This window comes from Cetorhinus maximus, chromosome 13 (genome assembly GCF_964194155.1).
Source record: "Cetorhinus maximus chromosome 13, sCetMax3.hap1.1, whole genome shotgun sequence".
Taxonomy (NCBI): domain Eukaryota; kingdom Metazoa; phylum Chordata; class Chondrichthyes; order Lamniformes; family Cetorhinidae; genus Cetorhinus; species Cetorhinus maximus.
Window position 1 is genome coordinate 37,359,169 of NC_135891.1, and position 18,682 is coordinate 37,377,850.

General features: G+C 42.4%; 1 protein-coding gene across 2 annotated transcripts in view; it reads left to right on the forward strand.

Annotated features, from left to right (window-relative positions):
• The window catches only part of hnf4a (hepatocyte nuclear factor 4, alpha), a 95,023-nt gene that overhangs the window by 20,783 nt on the left and 55,558 nt on the right, over window positions 1-18,682 (forward strand). For both annotated transcript variants that reach the window (XM_078555276.1, XM_078555277.1), the window contains one exon: window positions 17,153-17,327. In XM_078555276.1, the coding sequence (XP_078411402.1) occupies window positions 17,153-17,327 (175 nt within the window). The remainder of the gene's footprint in view (window positions 1-17,152; window positions 17,328-18,682) is intronic.

Here is an 18,682-nt window from a genome sequence, read left to right on the forward strand (position 1 = left end):
GGCGCGCGCCTGCCCAATGAGGGAAAAATTCTGCCCGTGGTGTTTTAAATTTATTATTTATATATTAAAATTGTGTATATAGTTTGCACTTCTTCTAAGTGTCACACTTACGTCACGTGATGCTTTTCAAATCTCACTTTCACTGTCAGACTGTTGATTAGGTTAAAGTGAAGCAACAGCAAATTGTAACTAAAGAGGTGGGAAATGCATAGATCAAAGATGAAAAAAGTTAATCAATTGAATTATTTAAAATGCTTCTTTCTTTTTGAAAAAAAAACTTATTTCAGAAATTGAAATTTCTTAGTCGAATGTACAGATTTAGCTAAATGAAAAACATAATACAATTACAAATTTCACAATAACATAACTGTACCGACTTTATTGCCATACTTGTCTTTTGGTATCTCTATTAATGTTTTTGGTTGAAGAACTTGGGTTTCCCAAAAGCCTGGACTTGGATCTGTTTTTTCTAGTCTTTACTGTATTAGTTGAAAGCAGACTTTTCTGTCTGAGTATGTGGAGTGTGCATGATTTCTGAGGAGGTATCAGTAGCATTTAGTTAGTCCAACTGCTGAAATAATCAGCATCCAGCAGTGCCTGCTTGAGGGTGTGGGGTGTTGCATGGGTTGGTGGGGCAGTGGGGGTGCGGTTTCAGAACGACTTAAAGATAAGCTTGATTGAGTTCATTTGGGGCAGGATTTTTCAGTCGGCCTGTGGGGGCGGGCCTGACAAGCCAATGCATAAAATGACGTGCGATGACGTCGGGCGTGCGTCCCGACGTCATCGCACTGTCTTGCGATGTTTCGTTTGGCGGATGCTCGCCGGAGTCGGCTGTGTGCACACCGATATATAAACGGCCTATTAAGGCCATGAAGGAAGTGATTCATGTAATTGTTAACGCTGCCCGTCCAACCTTATGGTTGGTGGGCAGGCGAAAAGATCAAGCGGCATTCACATTTTTTGGAAAACCTCATCCACAAGCGGGATGAGGTTTCCAAAAGCTTTTATTAATTAATTTTTAAAAATTTCCTAAATATAAAAACATGCCCCATCTCATGTGACACAGCCACATGAGGGGACATGTTTAATTAAATTTTTAAACCATTTATTTAATAATTTCAATAGCGATTCATTCTCCCTGACGCCACTCTGTCTCTCAGGGAGATTGAAGTGCCCTTTCGCGCACATGTGCAAAAGAGTGCTGGCCCTGACTCTCCCTCCTCCCCGTGCGTGCAGAGGTAGCGCTGAGCACTATGGCTCACATCTTACACTGGGCGGGCCTTAGTTGGCTCGCCCACAGAAAATGGCGGCGCGGAGCCGATCGCGGGCAGCGATCAGCTCCACAACTGCCCCTGCCCGCTCCTGTCGAGCCCACCCGCCACCTGAAAAATTCAGGCCATGGTCTCTTTTGTTAAAACTAAAAGGCTGCCTGTGTATGTGGGAGAGAGAAAATAACAGAGATCCATGTTGCGATATGTTGGACTGTACCATAGAACCATAGAAAAGTTATGGCACAGAAAGAGGCCATTCAGCCCATCGTATCTGCACTGGCTGAAAAATAAAAAATAAAAAACTAGCTGCCCATTCTAATCCCACCTTCCAGCACCCGGTCCGTAGCCTTGCAGGTTACAACACTTATAGTACCAATTGCACACATTGCAGCTTTTTTAATGTTTAAATTTAAGGATATTCCAAAGAGATACAGGAAATTCCTCAATCTATAGATATTCTCGATTCCAGACAGTTGAGGTTATCTTGGGGGCGGGCTGGTTGTCAGGGTGGGGGGTGGCGGGTAGTGGGGCGGTGGGGGTAACACAAAATGGACAATAGCAAATCAGCTCATTCTAAAGGAATGTAAAACATGCTGCCAATTTCCTTTGCTTATCTTGAAATGCTGCTCAAGAACAGTTCCGATTCCCAAATCCCAGAAGACCCGCCAAGCTTGGTATTAAGAGGACTTGGCGGAGACCTATAGGTAGGAAAGCCTTTTAAGGAGGTTCCCAGACTCTGAGTTAGAGACCTTTTTAGGGTGGTTCTTGTTGATTGTTGGTATTTGTCTCTAATGGCGCTTAGGCTTCCATGAACCTTTGTATCAGCTGTCTTCATTTTTTGGTCCAGCTCGTTTACTGGAACCAAATGGTTTACCAGTGAATATCCTGTGAGTTGGTGTGTAAGAAGAGAAGAACCTAAGAAGGGTTAGAGAGCAGGTTAGGCTGGCCAAGTGTAGCTCCATGCCGTTCTGTTAACACCCCGACCTCCCATTTTCAAACAAATCTCCCAGCGAACTTCCAGTGTATCACCAAGAGTTGTGAATACCTGACTAATCTTTATGCATGCCTTACTTTACATGGTTTTGCAGGAAATAAGGTATGCTAAGATAATCAAGAGCCAGCAATGTGTGATTGGCACAGGCTGCAAGATGTCACCGACCATTTCTGCGGGCTCGACACACCTGCAAGCCAGTGACCGTACCTTCTAAACTGTTGCACAGGGTCCAAATTCACTTTTCAATGGCTAGCCTTATTTAGCTGTGCCAGATACCTCGTGCAAGCTTTAGCACCCCAGACCAAATAACATAGGCAGGGGGTACCTGCTGGGTCCTGTGATCTGGGCACCCGCTGTTGAGTTAGTAGCTCCAGAGTCCCAAATCCACCCCAAAATTATACCTCTACTCCATCTTCGGAATGCAATTCGTCCTGCATCAGTGTAATATTTTTCCATTTTCCACGTTAGGCATCCTGTGGTTCCTCTTGTGAGATTGCCAGTTTAATGTAGGAGTGGTTTGATGGTGTTGGCCTATGCCCAATTAGAACTATTGGCCGTTTTGTGTTACACTGCACCCCCCGACCCCGCTTCCGCCCAGCCCACCCGACAGGGAGAAAATTCTCCCCCATATAAACTTTTACCCCAATCAAGCTTTTGAAATATGCCCTCTAGCTTTTCCACAAATACTTTTGAAAAAACCCGAAGAAAGTACTGGTGGAAGCTGATCATTTCAGCAAACTAAATGCTGCTGATGACTCCTTGGAAATTAAGATGGGGCAGAATTTTCCCGTTGGCGTGCGGGGGTGGGACCCGCATGCCGACGCGTAAAATGACATGCAGTAACGTCGGGCAAGCGTCCTGACATCACCGTGCGCCATCCCAATACTTCATTGGGCGGGCGCATCATGATATCTGATGCACGCCCACCATTAATTAACGGGCCACTTAAGGCCCTTGAGAAAAGTATACCAGAAAATGTAAAAAGAGAAAAGGCAAATTCCTGTGGAGTCAAATTGGTTTTGCCAGATTTTTCTTCCTTCAATTTTCTCTATCAAACGAAATTTAGATTATCTTTGAGTGCCAGTAAAATTAAGGCTAATGTTCAGACTTACAGGGTTTTGGTTGGGAATCAATTTATTTACCTCATTTTTCTAACTCTTTCAATTAACAGTGCAGCAGTGCTACTCTGGTGTGGTCTTTCCCTAGAAAAACAACCAGTCCTTGTTGGCGTTCAGACTTACTGTTGGGACTGTTCATACTCCTAACTTGAGTAATCCATACAAATAATGTAATGCATAAACAAAATCTAATAGTCAGTGGTGTATTAATAGGTGTGCAAACAATAGCCAACAAAGCAGAAATTAGTTCACAGCTGCAGGGGCTGTTCCTATAAAGACACTGGCTGAGAACACTAGTTACTGCTTTTGGTTGCTTCGTCACAGAGGGCTCAACGTCACTCTGGACTATAATTTATTGATTAATAGTGACTGTTGCTTTGAATCTTTCCAATCATATTATTTTAAAAAGTTAACTTTTTATTGCAGCATTATTTATTAGCATAGATTTGAACATATTTATGCCCAAGAAAGAGAGCTGGTTAGCTCAGTTGGCTAGCTTGCAGTTCGGAATATCACGAACAGCGCAGGTTTGATTCCCATTCTGGATGAGGTAGACTTGGGACCTGCCTCCTTGCCCTGTTCCTGAGAATGGAAGGCAATAGCAAACTGTCACTGGAAAAAAACCGCAAAGGAAGCAGCTCAGGATGAATCATCAGCAGATAATGAGCAAAGGAGCTGTGTTCAGACAGAGCACCCATGGATGCGTAATGTCCGAGAAAGACAGCTGCAAAATCAGAACATAAACTAAATTTCAAAACTTTGAATAGAACTTTTTCATCCGTTTTCAACAAAACATAAAACCCTGCACACAGGAAGCAAAATAGATGACTTTCATATTCAATGGGCAAGATTTTTGGGTGGGCAGGCGGGCCCAGGAGTGGCCAGGAAATGGTCCACCACCCGCGATCAGCCCCCGACCGCAATTTCATGCTGGCGGGCCAATTAACAGCCAGCCAGCGTGAAACGTGCACTGAGAATCTCAGCGCTGCTGGGGTCGGGGTGGGAGGAGTGCGGGCGCATAAGTCTGCACATGCGGGGTCGGGGAGCACATTGAAAACTCCCTGATGGCAGGGAGCTGCCTTAGGGAGCTGAACAATTTTAAAATCAAAAATAAAGATTTTTAAAATCTGAAAAAAATGTCCCGACATGGGACTCACTCACAATAACATCAGTAGAATAAAAATTCTGCCCAAAAAATGTATATTTATTTTTTATTGAATTGTGGAAATCTCATCCCCCGCATGGATGAGATTTGTTAAAAAATCAAAAGGCCGCCTGGCCAATTTGGCCACCTGCCTACCGTAAAGTTAGACGGGCAACTTACTTAAATTAATTGATTAAGGGCCTTAATAGTCCTCTTAATTGTTGGCGGACACGCTGCTGACTCACACGCGCACCCACCAACCGAAATATCGCGCAAGTGTAAAATATCGCGCATTATTTTACGCCCGTTCAAGCTGGGCATGCGCCCGCCCACGGGACATAAATTCCTGCCCCATGATGTCCTTCCAAAAGTGTGGTGTCCAGAATTGGATACAATACTCCAGCTGCAGCTGAACCAATGACTGACAAGGTTTAGCTGAATTTCCTCATTTTTGCTCACCAAGCCTGTGTTGATAAAGCCAAGGGTCCCATATACTTTTTTTAACAGCCTTCTCAACTTGCATTGCTCAACTTGTGTACGCATCCCCACGTCTCTCTGTTCCTGCATCTCCTTTAGAATTGTGCCATAATCTAATGTTGGCTGTCCTATCAAATGTATGGCTTCATACCCTTCTGTGTTAAATTTCATCGGCCATATATCTTCCCATTTCACCAGTCCATCTATGTCCTCCCGAAGTCTGTAAATATCTCCCTCATTGTTTATTACATTTCCGAGTTTGTTGTCATCTACAAACCTTGAAATTATGTCCTGTATACCCAAGCCCAGTAGCAATCTTAATACTGATCCCTGAGGGACACCATTACAAACTTCTCCCCATGTCCGAAAAACAAATGCTCACCACCATTCTCTAGCTTTCTATCTCTCAGCCAATTTTGTATCCACGCTACCAATGCTCCTTTAACCCTTGGGCTTCAATTAAGCTAATAAATTTATTATATGGTACTTTATCAAACACATTTTGAATGTCGAGATGCACCATGGAATACATCATTTCCATGATTTCATTAACAAACTCAATCAAGTTAGTAAAACATGATTTGCCTTGAACAAATCCAGACTGGCTATAATTTATTAACCCATATTTTTCCCCAAGTGATAATTAATATTGCCCAAGATTATTCTACTTTCCCCACCACCTGCATCAGGCTGATTGAGCTGTCATTGCTAGGTTTATTCCTCTTCCCTTCTCTGTCAAAGTATCAATTTTTGTCAGATTATGCCTGTGAAGCAACCTCAGGCATTTTTCTACATTAATATACCATCTAAAGAAAGCTGGTGTTGGTATGACCAAAGAGATTTTTCTAAGGCACATTGTTGACCAGTGCAGTAGGATCTGTACTCTAGGATTTCATATTACATCTGTCTATTGAGTTATTGGTTATAGCACTGAGTCCCCAGAGCAATGTTCCATTGTAAAGCATTGCCATCGGTCACCTTAATTAGCACAAAAAATCACCATTATTTTAAAATTAGAAACATGCAATTACCAAGGGTTTGTTGCTTGTGTGGTTATGTTTGTAATTAAAACATATCACTGCAAACAGGTCCACGTTGGAAGCCAATACCTGTAGATTAGAGAATGGAGAAAGGAAAATCTGAAAGCATATGTATAAACCTCCTGGTATAAGCTATTACTTTGACGGATAAAAAGAGACTCCTGATCAGTAAGAAAGAGGAGTCAGAAAAAGAGAAGAATAGCAAAATAAGTTAAATGTGGATGAGCAGAAATTTTGAATTAAAAACTAAATTTATATCAAAGCAAATGTAAAATGGTTAACTTTAGATTATTCCCTGATTGTTACTCCACCAATTTAGTTTAAACAATCCTCGCACTCTAAGGAACATTTATTTGAGTAAGCGTAGCTAAATTGTTGGCACTACATTATACAGATTTAGATTGTAATGTTCCGTATTTTCTTTATAATTTACGATTTTTTAAATGTTCATTTCATAAGTTGTAAGGTTATAATATATATTTTTAATTTATCTATTCCTGACCAGCTTTTGTTCTGGCTAATTTTAGAATGGAGCATAACAGATTAAGAAGTCTTTGAAATTAGCACTGTAAGAAACAAATACTCTCCCCCTTAACAAGGAATTGTCTAACAAGAAATTGTGACAGTTGAAGTGGTAACCTTTCTAGCAACCAATTATAAAACTAACTTCTCATTCTTCTCATGCTTCTCACTGAAGTATGTAATTAGTTGCAATGAATAGGCAGTGACTCAGAAAGAAAGTCACTGAATGTGTTAACCTTTTAATGTAGTAACATGAGAGATAAGTCAATGAGAATCTTGTGGCAGGTGTTGGCTTTGTACCTCTCAGCCTAATTAGAATTAGGCTTAAAAAGATTTTCTTTTCTCTTACAGCTTTCCTTTGCTGCTTTTGTTCTGAGTGGTTATTTCACTTTCATTAGTTTTACAATGTTTCATACTTTCCATAACTGAGAACAAAGTTTTAATTACCTGGAGGCAAACTACACTGGATTTCATTGTAATATAGTCTTAATCTTAAATTTCTGCCTGTTTTATACACAAGTGAAGCCAGATTCCGGTTTCTTTCAGACTGCAGGTGTTTCAGATATCCCAAAATACACAGGGCTGAGCAAAGACGTAGATGTAAACAAGATCATTAGATTATAATGGATGAGGAAGACCATATAGCCCATATTAATTTATCCATAGAAGGGCATATAGTACCCCCACCCCGCCATTAATGGGCATAGTTGTTTCTTAACTACATCCAGTGCTATCGCATCCACCACGCCACGTAGACTTTCATTCCTATTGTTGATACTCTGCATGAAGGAAAAGATTCTTGCTATCAATCCCAAAGTTATCTTTTATTAGATTGAACTTTTCTCCTTTTTCATTGAGCTTAAAATTGAATTTAAAGTAATATTCTAGATTTGCTTTTTCCATACCATTAATTATCTCGTATACCTCTATACAATCACCTCTTAAATGTTTAATTTCCAGGCTGAAAAACCAAGTCTCTTCAACCTTTCTGACTATTTTAAATCCCTGATACAATGGATCAATTTTGAGACTCTTCCTTTCATTGCTTCCAGCATTTGAATATCTCCCTTGTGTCTCGGTGATCTAAACTGAAATATTCAAGCTATGGTCTGACCAGAGCACTGTATGGTTTGATCATGACTTCTGCTGAAAAGCTCTGCAGCTTGGCTATGTAGTTCAGCATTCAATGGTATTCTTTCTGTTGCTTTTGTATAGTATTCTGCACATTTCTGCATTAAATATTATCTGCCCACGTATATTTTTCACTCTGATTTTTGAGTAGCTTTCTCTAATTCCCCCGGTTTAGTTTCAAAATCAAATTTAATTACTTGGCGTTGAGGTTCTGAAATTAGGCCATTAATGTCAGTTAGAAACATTAGTAATCCTAACAATGAACCCTGAGGTACCCCACTCAACACTTCCCCACACTCTCTCAGAAATCTTTATTCTTTCTTTTTCACCCTATAACCAGTTTCTTATCCATTCCCAGGGTTTACACATAATTCCATCTCTTTGCATTTAACTTATAGCTTTCCAAGGGAGACTTTTTAAAATGCCTTTTGGAAGCCTAGGTGCACCCTGTTTTAGGGCTTCCACTATCAACTTGGATGTTCCTCAAAGGTTGGTGAAACATGTTTCCCATGTGAAATTATAATGACTAGTGTTAACTAGGTTATTGTACACAAGATTTTTAAGCTTACACATGATAATTGATTCCATTATTTTACACACAATGGAGGTGAGACTGCCCTATAGTTGACCATTATTGTTCCCTTCTTGAATATGGATACTTCATTGGCTTACTTCCAATCTCCCATATCAATTGACTCATTCTTAATGGTGGTCACAACCTCACTACTTCCTCCCTAGTTTCTATTAGTGCCATAATACCATTTTTCCCTGATGATTTGTCACTTTTGAGCCAATTTAGCCCTTTTTGACTATATCTCACTTTTATCAATGTTGTTAAATTTATTTTGGTTAACTCTCTGAGGAGGGTATGCAGCTCATATCATTCCTGGTGAATACTGGAAGTTGATTGTGAACCAAAAAGTGGATCAAAGCATGAAGTAGAAGGCATGGCTGAGGCGCTAAATGAGTCTGTCCTTACCAAGGTAGAACATGCTGTCAAAATCATAGTGAAAGTGGAGGTAGTTAAGGTACAGGATGGGTTAAAATTTGATAAGAAGGAGGCATTGGATAGACTGGTTGTACTTGAAGTTGATAAGCATCAGGACCAGATGGGGTATAGTCAAAGATGCTGAGGGATGTAAGGGTGGAAATTGTCACTGGCCATAACCTTCCAATCCCTCTTAGATACAGGGTGGTGCCAGAGGACTGGAGAATTGCAAATGGAAAATCTTGATCAAAAAATGATGTAAAAGTAAACCCAGAAATTACAAACCAGTCAGTTTAAACTCGGTGGTAGGAAAGATTTCAGAGATGGTAATCTGAAATAAAACAGTCACTTGGATAACTGCATTAATCAGGGAAAGCCAACATGGATTTATTAAAGGCAAATCATGTTTATCTAATATGAGTCCTTTAATGAAGTAATAGAGATGCTTGATGAGGGTAATGCAGTTGATGTGATGCACTTCCAAAAGGAGTTTAATAAAGTGCCACATAACAGACCTGCCAGCAAAGTTGAAGCCCATGAAATAAAAGAGAAAGTGGCAGCATGGTTAAGAAGCAGGCTGAATGAAAAGAAACAGAGTAGTTGTGAACAGTTACTTTTCGGACTGGAGGAAGATATATAGTAAAGTTCGCCAGGGGTCAGTATTAGAAGCATTGCTTTTCTTGTATACATTAATGATTTGGGTGTGCAGGGAACAATTTCAAAGGGCTCAATTTTTCACTGAGTGGACGGGCACGCGCCTGACCCGCTCGAGCACAAAATGACGCGTGATGACATTGGGCAAGTATCCCGATGTCATCATGCACTTACGCAATATTTTGGTCGGCGGGCACACGCTGGAGTCGGCAGCACGCCCGCCAACAATTAACAGGCCTATTAAGGCCATTAACAATGTAATTAAATGTAATTTTTTGCTGCCCATCCAACCTTACGGTTGACGGACAGGCAAGAAGGCCAAGTGTCCTTTGCATTTTTTAGGAAACCTAAAGGTTTCCAACAGCAAATAAAAATAAAATTAAAATTTTAATATTTAATTAATAACATGTCTTTGCTCACCTGACAGACAGAGTCACATGAGGGACATGCTTTAAAACATTTAAGAAACCTTTATTTTTCATGTTTTAGACTGTCATCTCCCTGAGGCAGCTCTGAGCCTCACGGAGCTTTTCCAGCATGCACCCATGCGCATGCACGAACTTGCGCTCTTGCCCTCCTCGCCCCCCCACTCCCCCCCACACAGGCAGCACTGCCACTCGCGTTTCACGCTGGGCAGGCCTTAATTGGCCCGCCAGCATAAAATCGCGGTCCAGCCTTGATCACGGGCGGCAGTCGGCTTCCCAACCACCCCCGCCAAGCCTGCCCGACAAGGGAAAAATCCTCCCCAAAATTTGCAGGTGACACAAAACTTGGAATATTGTGACACAAGAGCACAAAATTGCAGATGCTGGAAATCGGAAATAAAACCAAAAAATGCTGGAAAATCTCAGCAAGTCAGGCTGCATCTCTGTGGTAAGAAGCATGGTTAATGGCCTGGATTTTCACCCAGTGGGATTACTCGGGAACCCTTTAAAAATGGTGCGTGTGTCCTGATTCTCAGATTCCTGACCCCATTCCCAGCCTGTCTGATTTTCGAGAGTGCCTTTATAGGGTGCATTTGGTTCCTGTCAAAAGCCCACATCCAGCACTCCTGAACTGGCTGGCTTCATTGTGGAGATAGGCATCTCCTACTCCTTTGCAATTTTCTGGCCAAAGGGATTGGGCCAGGTTTTTAAAGAATCATGGTTCACAACCCCTCAGAGGAATCATGAACCCTAGTCTGCATGAGAAGATCTTTAAAAGGTAAGTTCAAAAGGTCTCCCTCTTCACACATGCCAAGCTATGTCCCCACCCACTCCCATTGGCCTCTCTTGCCCTCAATGCTAAGCTATGACTTTCCACCCACCCCTACAGCCCCTCCTATGCCTCAATGCCAAACTATGCCCTTCCACCCACCCCATGTCCCTTATACCCCAATGCCTAGCTATGCCCCCCAACCACCCTCATTACCCCTCATGCCCCCTAATGCCAAGCTATCTCCTTCTGCTCACCTCATGACCCCTCACACCTCCAATGTCAAACTATGGCACTTCAATGCCTATTTACTCACTATACATTGAATAGAACCAAGGAACCCTAGTGTGACAATAGGACATGTAAAAAAATACTTTGAAAAAAGTAATTCATTCATTACTTTCTACTATGTTAAAAAAAAGTCATTTCACTTTGTTGTGATCCTAGACTAGACTGCCAAGTTTTTGGTAAGATCCAGTTAGGTACCAATAATGTTTAGTTTAAAGGAAACAAAGTTTGAGATTCAAGACACATGCTAAGTCACAAGATTCCAAGGGTTTTGAACAAAGGAAAATAACCTTTACTATACAAGTTTAAAAAGATAAAACAATTTATATTATCTATCTTATGCTACAACATTCAGGATTAATATGAGATACATGTGAATTAGCGGGTAAACTGTGATTGAAAACGCCACACTGTACAATAACAGCAAATCCAAGACAGATCCCACGGATTTCTCAGCAATCCACACAGCTGCCAGTAAACACTGTGGGCTGAATTTTCTGTAACACAGGTGGGTGGGCGCCTGACCTGATCGGGTGTAAAATTGCGTGAGAAGACGTAAGAGTGTCCCGATGTCATTGTGCACTCAGTAGGTGTGCGCAGAAGTTGGAAGCGCACCCGCTGACAATTAAGAGGGAAATTAAGTCCACCAATGGTGCAATTGGTGCTGTAGGTGTGGGTGGAGAGACATAACTTAGCAATTTTGTCTCCAATTTTTCGTGGCCCGTCTAACCTTATGGTTGGCGGACAGGCGAATCGGCCAGGCGGCCTTTACATTTTTCATCAAACCTCATCCGAGGGCAGGATGAAATTTCTGTTATGAAATAGAATAAAAATAAAAAATCTGTAGACTGCATTTTTATCAGCTATATTTTCAGGTGCCTGATTATGATGCATAGATATGTTTTTACAGCTTCTCAAAGCCTTATTTGATGATTTTCAGGTCTGCAGCTCCCTAAGGCAGATATCTGGCTTAAGGGAGCTTTCGCTAAGCGCTCACCCGCATCTGCGGGTGACGACATCACCACCCGCCCTCTTCCTGCTGCCAACCCCCCACCGGGCAGTGTTGAGCTTTTCAGTGTGCATTTCAAGCTGACTGGTTGTCAATTGGCCAACTGGCATGAAATCACGGTCGGGGACCGATCGCATTCAGGGGCCCGTTTCCTGACCGTTCCCGGGCCCACCGACTGCACGCACCCACCAAAAGTAAAATTCAGGCCTTTGAGTCAACCAATCTTGTAGAAATTCTGTTTCCCTCATGGGGGACTCTAAACTTTTCACACACACAGTAGCTCTGAAGAAGGGCCAAATGGACGCGAAACGTCAACTCTGTTTCTCTTTCCACAGATGCTGTCAGACCTGCTGAGATTTTCCAGCATTTTCTGTTTTTGTTTCAGATTTCCAGCATCCACAATATTTTGCTTTTATCCAAAATTTTCACCTCTGAATTCCCTCAAAGTCGCCCCAACTTGGACTGCACATCTCCTTGGGTTTCGATCTCGCCTTCCGAGAATCTGTTCCCCTGGATTTGCGAGTCTGCACTCCAGCCTCTACTTGCTGGCTCAATTTCAGCTCTTTAATTGCCAGCTAGCTTCACTGGGCTGCCACTGCCCCTGGATTGCACCAAGCTCCGTTCTCACCAGCTAAACCAAGCTATAAATGGCTCCCAGGCTTCTTCTGAGTCTTAACACTTTGCAGCATGGAGCCAGTGACCTTCTGTCACCTTCTCAGCTACCCAGGACTTCCCCTGAGCCCAGGTCCACAGAGACATCAAATGGCTTCTGGGACTTCTCCTGAGCCCCAGCTACACAGAGCCAGCTAACAGCAACACTTTTGCTGCCTGGAGCCTGCTGACAGCAGTACTTTTTCGGCTTAGCATTTTCCCCCTGCTGCAGAACACTCAATCCCCCAGCAAAAACACAGATAAATTGAAACCCTAGAACTTCCTTAAGTTCCACTCATTTCATGACGACGGAATCCAGGGCTCACTGGATGTTTTTAATTTAATTGTAGCTCCAACACCCAAAACAAAACAACTCTCTGAGCTGCATCTCTTTGCAAGCAGTGAAGATGCCCCATCTCCAATTCTAAACAAGCCCACCGGCTGTTTTATGATCTTACCTTTGTAGCTATTTGTAGCTACCTTTGTAAACCCCTTAAGTCAACATGGCCCCAACTTTTTAAGTGTACTCGTCTTTAGCTGCTTTAGTTGCATTCATCCCATTTTGTACAGTTAAACTTTAATCTTCCCAGAACTAAAAATTAGATCTAAAAGATTACTATGAACCATGAACTAGGTATTTATAATAACTGAGAAGGCAATAAAAATGTCAATCATCCAGACCCTTTAAAGTATCAATAAGGAAAACTGCAGCCCCTTGCAATCAGTTAACCTTGTGTAAATAAACATTGTGAACTTGACAGGGGAGATCAGAGAGCCAGAACTGTCAGTCAACCAATGTTTTCTCTGGGGCGCAGCTTTTTCAACAAGTATATTGGATGTATGGGCTCTTAGCCAAGCCTCATTATATATGTTTGGCTGAGTACCCAGACAACCATCACTCTTGTTGAAATTCCTGTGCTCCAGAGAAAACAATGTTTGATTTACATGCAAGCTCTCTGATCTCTGCTGCCAATTTCACAATGTTTATTTACAAAAGGTTAAGTGATTTCAAGGGCTTGTGGTTGTTGTTATTGTTACTTTAAAGGGTCTGGATAATTGACACATTTATTGCCTTCTAGTGAAATGACTTTTTTTAAGATGGCAGAAAGTTATGAATGAATCATGTATATATTTTCACACATCCCACTGTCACTATAGGGTTGATTGGTTCTAAACAATGTATAGTGGGTCAATGGAAGTGCCGTAGCTTGGCATTGGGGGTATGAGGGGCCATGTAGGGTGGAAGGAAGAGTATAGCTTGGCTTTGGAGAATGAGGGGCTATGGAGGGTGTGTGGAAGGCCATAGCTTGCCATTGGAGGCATGAGGGGCCATGAAGGGTGGGTGGAGGGAATCAGGTGGCATGGATGGGGCATCGGGGGGGTGTGAAGGGTGAGAGTGTGTGTGGGGTGAGGGCTGGAGGTCCTTTGTAGTTTTATTTTAACTGGGATGATGTCCCACAGCACTGAGGTGGGCCTTTTAAACACCCGCCTCACACCCAGCAACCCATGTGGCTTCCTCCGTACTCCTTCCCGGGTTGGCTGGCCTGACTCCAGCCCACATCCACCCCCAGCAATGAAGATTCTGCCTTTACGAGCACTTTCTTCTGAGACTGGTGGGCTGAGCCAGGAATTTTCCTGACTCCCGCTACCCGTCTTGTGGATGAAAATTTGGGCCAATGTTTCAAATCGAGTGACCTTTCATCAGAACCTCTCATCATACTGTAAACTGTTTGGAGGATAGTGATAGGCATTAAGAGAACATAGACAGGCCGGTGAATGGCCAGACACATGGCAGATGAAATTTAATGCAGAGAAGTGTGAAGTGGTGCATTTTGATTGGAAGAACCTGGAAAGCCAACATAAAATAAAGGATACAATGTTAAAGTGGGTACCGGAAGAGAGAAACATGAGGTTATATGTACATAAATCATTGAAGGTGGCAGGGCAGATTGAGAAAGTGGTTAAAAAGGCATACGGGATCCTGGGCTTTATAGCTGGAGTACAAAAGCAACAAAGTTATGATGAATTTTTATAAAACACTGGTTCAGCATCAGCTGAATTATTGGCCCAGATCTTCTGGTCTCTGAATAGTCAGAAACCGGACATAACCCCCAAGGTGCACCTCAGGACCCTTCAGAAGTCCCAGCACAATGACTCTGTGCGAATTGCCTGGGAAGATTGAACTTCCGATGGACAGTCCCCATGCTCCCCAGGACCCTCTGAAAATGTCTCTAACTCTGACTTAGAGTCGGAGACTTTGAATGGATCTGACTTACTTACCTGGATAGTTACCCAAGAAATGTTAGACAGCTTAGAAACTAGTGTAACACATGGGTAATGACAGAACTGACATCTCAATCACTCACTCTAACCCCACTAGTAGCCCCCTCAAACACCCCCCGACTACCCCCTGACCCTGCGACTCCCCCCAACCTCCAACTAACCCCTGCCTCCCCCCCCATTCGAACTGCCTTCACCACCTGACTCCCCCCATGACCCCCGACTACCCAATGACCCAACCTGACTAGCCCCACAACGTGGCTCCCTCTGCCCCCCCCCCCCCCCCCTCCGAGTCCCTCCCCAACCCAATATGACTAGCACCTACTGCCTGAATCCCCCCAAATCCTCCGATACCTCCCCACCACACAACTCCCCTGACCCCCCCAACTTCCCCCCTGACCTGACCTAACCTCCAACCTATCCACCAACCACCTTACTCCCTTTCCTTAGCCACCTTACCCACTTCACCCCCTCTTCCAACCTACCCCCTCACCCATCCTACCTTTCACCCACCCTATGCCCTATACACCCTAATCCTTACCCACCATACCCCCTTAGCCACTGTCCCCCTTTACACACTTACCTTCTCACCTTAGCTTTTCAAAGAAGCTTTGGGACATTTAAACTCTTTACTTACCAGATTATGGCAGCTAGTGCCATAAAAAGGGGATGTGGTTTCTGCATGGATTCTCTCCACTGTCCCCTCTGATGTTCCCTGCACTGACTGAGTTCTGCAGGACTCTCCATAGGAAGATTACCCTGAAAAATCAGAGGAAGCTAAGTGAGTATCTTTTTGTTTGATCAGGGTCGGAAATAGGAGTTCCAAATTCTGTGGAAGACACGTGCACTGAGGGCCCGATGGGCACTTAATGCGGCAAGACTTCCCCAATGGAGGCAACACAGGCTCCTACCAATTCTCCAGCCATTGGCCAAGACCCCTGTCCCAAACATTAAATTCCAGCATAGGAAGGAAATGAAGACTTTAGGGAAGATGCAGAAAAGATTTACAAGAGTAGTTCCAGGAAAGATCGATTTCAGTTATCTGAATGGATTGGAGAAGCTGGGGCTGTTCTCCTTCGAGAAATGAAAGTTGACAGGGAGATTTGATAGAAATGTTCAAAATCATGAGGGCTCTAGACAGAGTAGATGGACAGAAACTGTTCTCATTAGCAGAAAGTTCGAGAAACAGAGGACACCGATTTCAAGTAATTGGCATAAGAACCAAAGGCAAGTGGTTAGGATCTAGAGTGCAGTACCACAGATTATAGTGGAGGCAGATACAATCATGGCTTTCAGAGGGCGATTGGATAAGTACTTCAAAAGAAAATAAATCGCAGGACTACAGGCAAAGGACAGGGAAGTGGGATTAGCTGATTTGCTCTTGCAGAGAACACGACAGGCCAAATGGCCTCCTTTTTTTTATTCTTTCACGGGGTGTGGGCATCGCTGGCTAGGCCAGCATTTATTTTCCAACACTAATTGCTTTGAGAAGGTGGTGGTGAGCCTTCTTGAACTGCTGCAGTCCATGTGGTGTAGGTACACCCACAGTGCTATTAGGAAGGGAGTTCCAAGATTTTGACCAAGTGACAGTGAAGGAACGGCAATATATTTCCAAGTCAGGATGGTATGCAGCTTGGAGGGGAACTTGCAGGCGGTGGTGTTCTAACCATTCAATGATTGTCTAAGTAATCTTTCTGAATATTAACTACCTTCTGGTAACCCTGTTTTGTTTCCATTTGCATCTTTTATGGCTTTTATTCTTCTCTGCCTGCCTGCTTACTGTTATAGTGCTGAAAGTGTTGTTATGTTTAGCCACTGCTGCTTTAATTCTTTCCTAAATATCTTTTTTTCCCCTCTGATCACCTTTTTAAATAATTTGTGCATTTTTTTCCCCTCAAAGAATGCTTTCTCCATTCTCTGCAGGAGTTTTCTGCAGTGAAAATAAATTCTTAAAAAAAAAACAAATGATGCATTCATAAATACTACACTCCATTAAGGTATAAGCCAATACTGTAACTTGTTTCATATATACTCAGAAGTGAAGCTTTTTCTTTGCAAGTACCAATAACATTTTGAAGTTATTCTATGAAGTAAACTAATTACTATATTGCAACCATTCGGAAGGCTTGCGTTCAAATCCCAAACCAAATTGACCTCCAAACCTACATAATGAATCATTTTTCAAAAACTGTCCTGCTTCACTTAGCAGTCTTCCTGTTGGCCAGATTATATTGATGTTGATGGTGATGATCAAAACGTCCATAGCACAGGCCACATTCCCTTCCTTGTTGAAGAAGATTCAACTTAGAATTTTACAAACCTATCTTATAACTTTTTATTTTTACCTGCATTTGTGCTCCTCTCAGAAGTATCTATTGTTGTTGTTCTCAGATACATCTCCAAGTGAAGCCACCAACATGAACGCTTCTAACAACATTGGGATCAGCGCTCTTTGTGCAATCTGTGGTGATCGAGCTACAGGAAAACATTACGGTGCCTCCAGCTGTGATGGCTGCAAAGGTTTCTTCAGACGGAGTGTCCGAAAAAATCATATGTATTCCTGCAGGTAAAATTCCTTAAAATAATTCAGTAGGTTATACAATTTATCCTTTATATACAGCACAAAGGTCATTCATAACATTGGTGAATGTTTACTGCAAGCAGACTGCATTATTGTCCAGTGCTCTTTACCATGAAATATGGAAATGTTGAAGATTGACAAAATGCCAGGAAGGGCTTTGTCTGCTGTAGACTATTGCAGGTTGCTATATGTTAGAGTTTATTAATCACCCACATACAAACACAGATATACACACATATAAAAACAGTACTCCAAATAAATATAGCTTAACAGGACATTTTGAAATCAATATATTCAATCAAACATTTGGGCTACTTGATTAGGTTGCATTACTAAAATGAATAAATTAGTTAAAAAGAATTTCACACTGTCACATTAAATTCTTACAGGATAATAATATTCAGTGTTACACGTTACCCAACTTTAATTTATCACAAAATGATTGTCTGGTTACTATATATAGATGGGTTGGACAGAAGGTTACCATGAATGAGAAACAGTTTACTAAATATGATCAACAACTTATACAAGGAATGAAAAAAGCTAACAGGCATCAGACTGATATGGGGGAATTTTAACCGCCGAGTATGGGTTGGTCCCAGGCAGGTGGGGAAGGAGAGCGAGGCCCTTTGGACATCTTTTTATTCATTCACGGGATGTAGGCATTGTAGACAAGGCAGGGATTTATTGTCCATCCCTAATTGCCCTTTCCTGCTCTTTTTGTGGCTTTGAGTAAATATCATGGCCAGGGTTTTGAAAACAATGATTCTGAAAGTCTTGTGCATCTGGCATGAGTGTTCTGTGTGATTGTTGTAATTGCAGAACTTCTCTATCTCCAAACTTAGAGTGAGGAGATTCATGGCAAAGTGCATGACAACCAAGTACACTGCAGCAACTCACCAAGGTTTCTGCAACAACAATTCTCAAAACCATGATCTCTCACAACTAGAAGGACAAGGGCAGCAGATGCATGCAAACACCAATACCTCTAAGTTCTCCCCCAGTTCACACACCATCCAGACCTGGCCACATAATTGCTGTTTCTTCATTGTTGCTGAGCCAAAATCCTGAAACTCTCTACCAAACCGCACTGTGGAAGCAGATTTATCACACAAACTGCACTGGTTCCTGAAGAGGGTTCACCACCATCTTGTCAAGAACAATTAGGAATAGGTAATAAATGCTGACCTTGCCAGCAAAACCCACATCCCATGAATAATTAAATTGGAAAAAAGTATACCAATGCACTCTAGAAAATGACAATTCAGAAGTTTAAGCTCAGCATGCAAATGAAAGAAACAGCCATGAGCATTTCAAGTGTTAGGGAGACTCTTACAAGA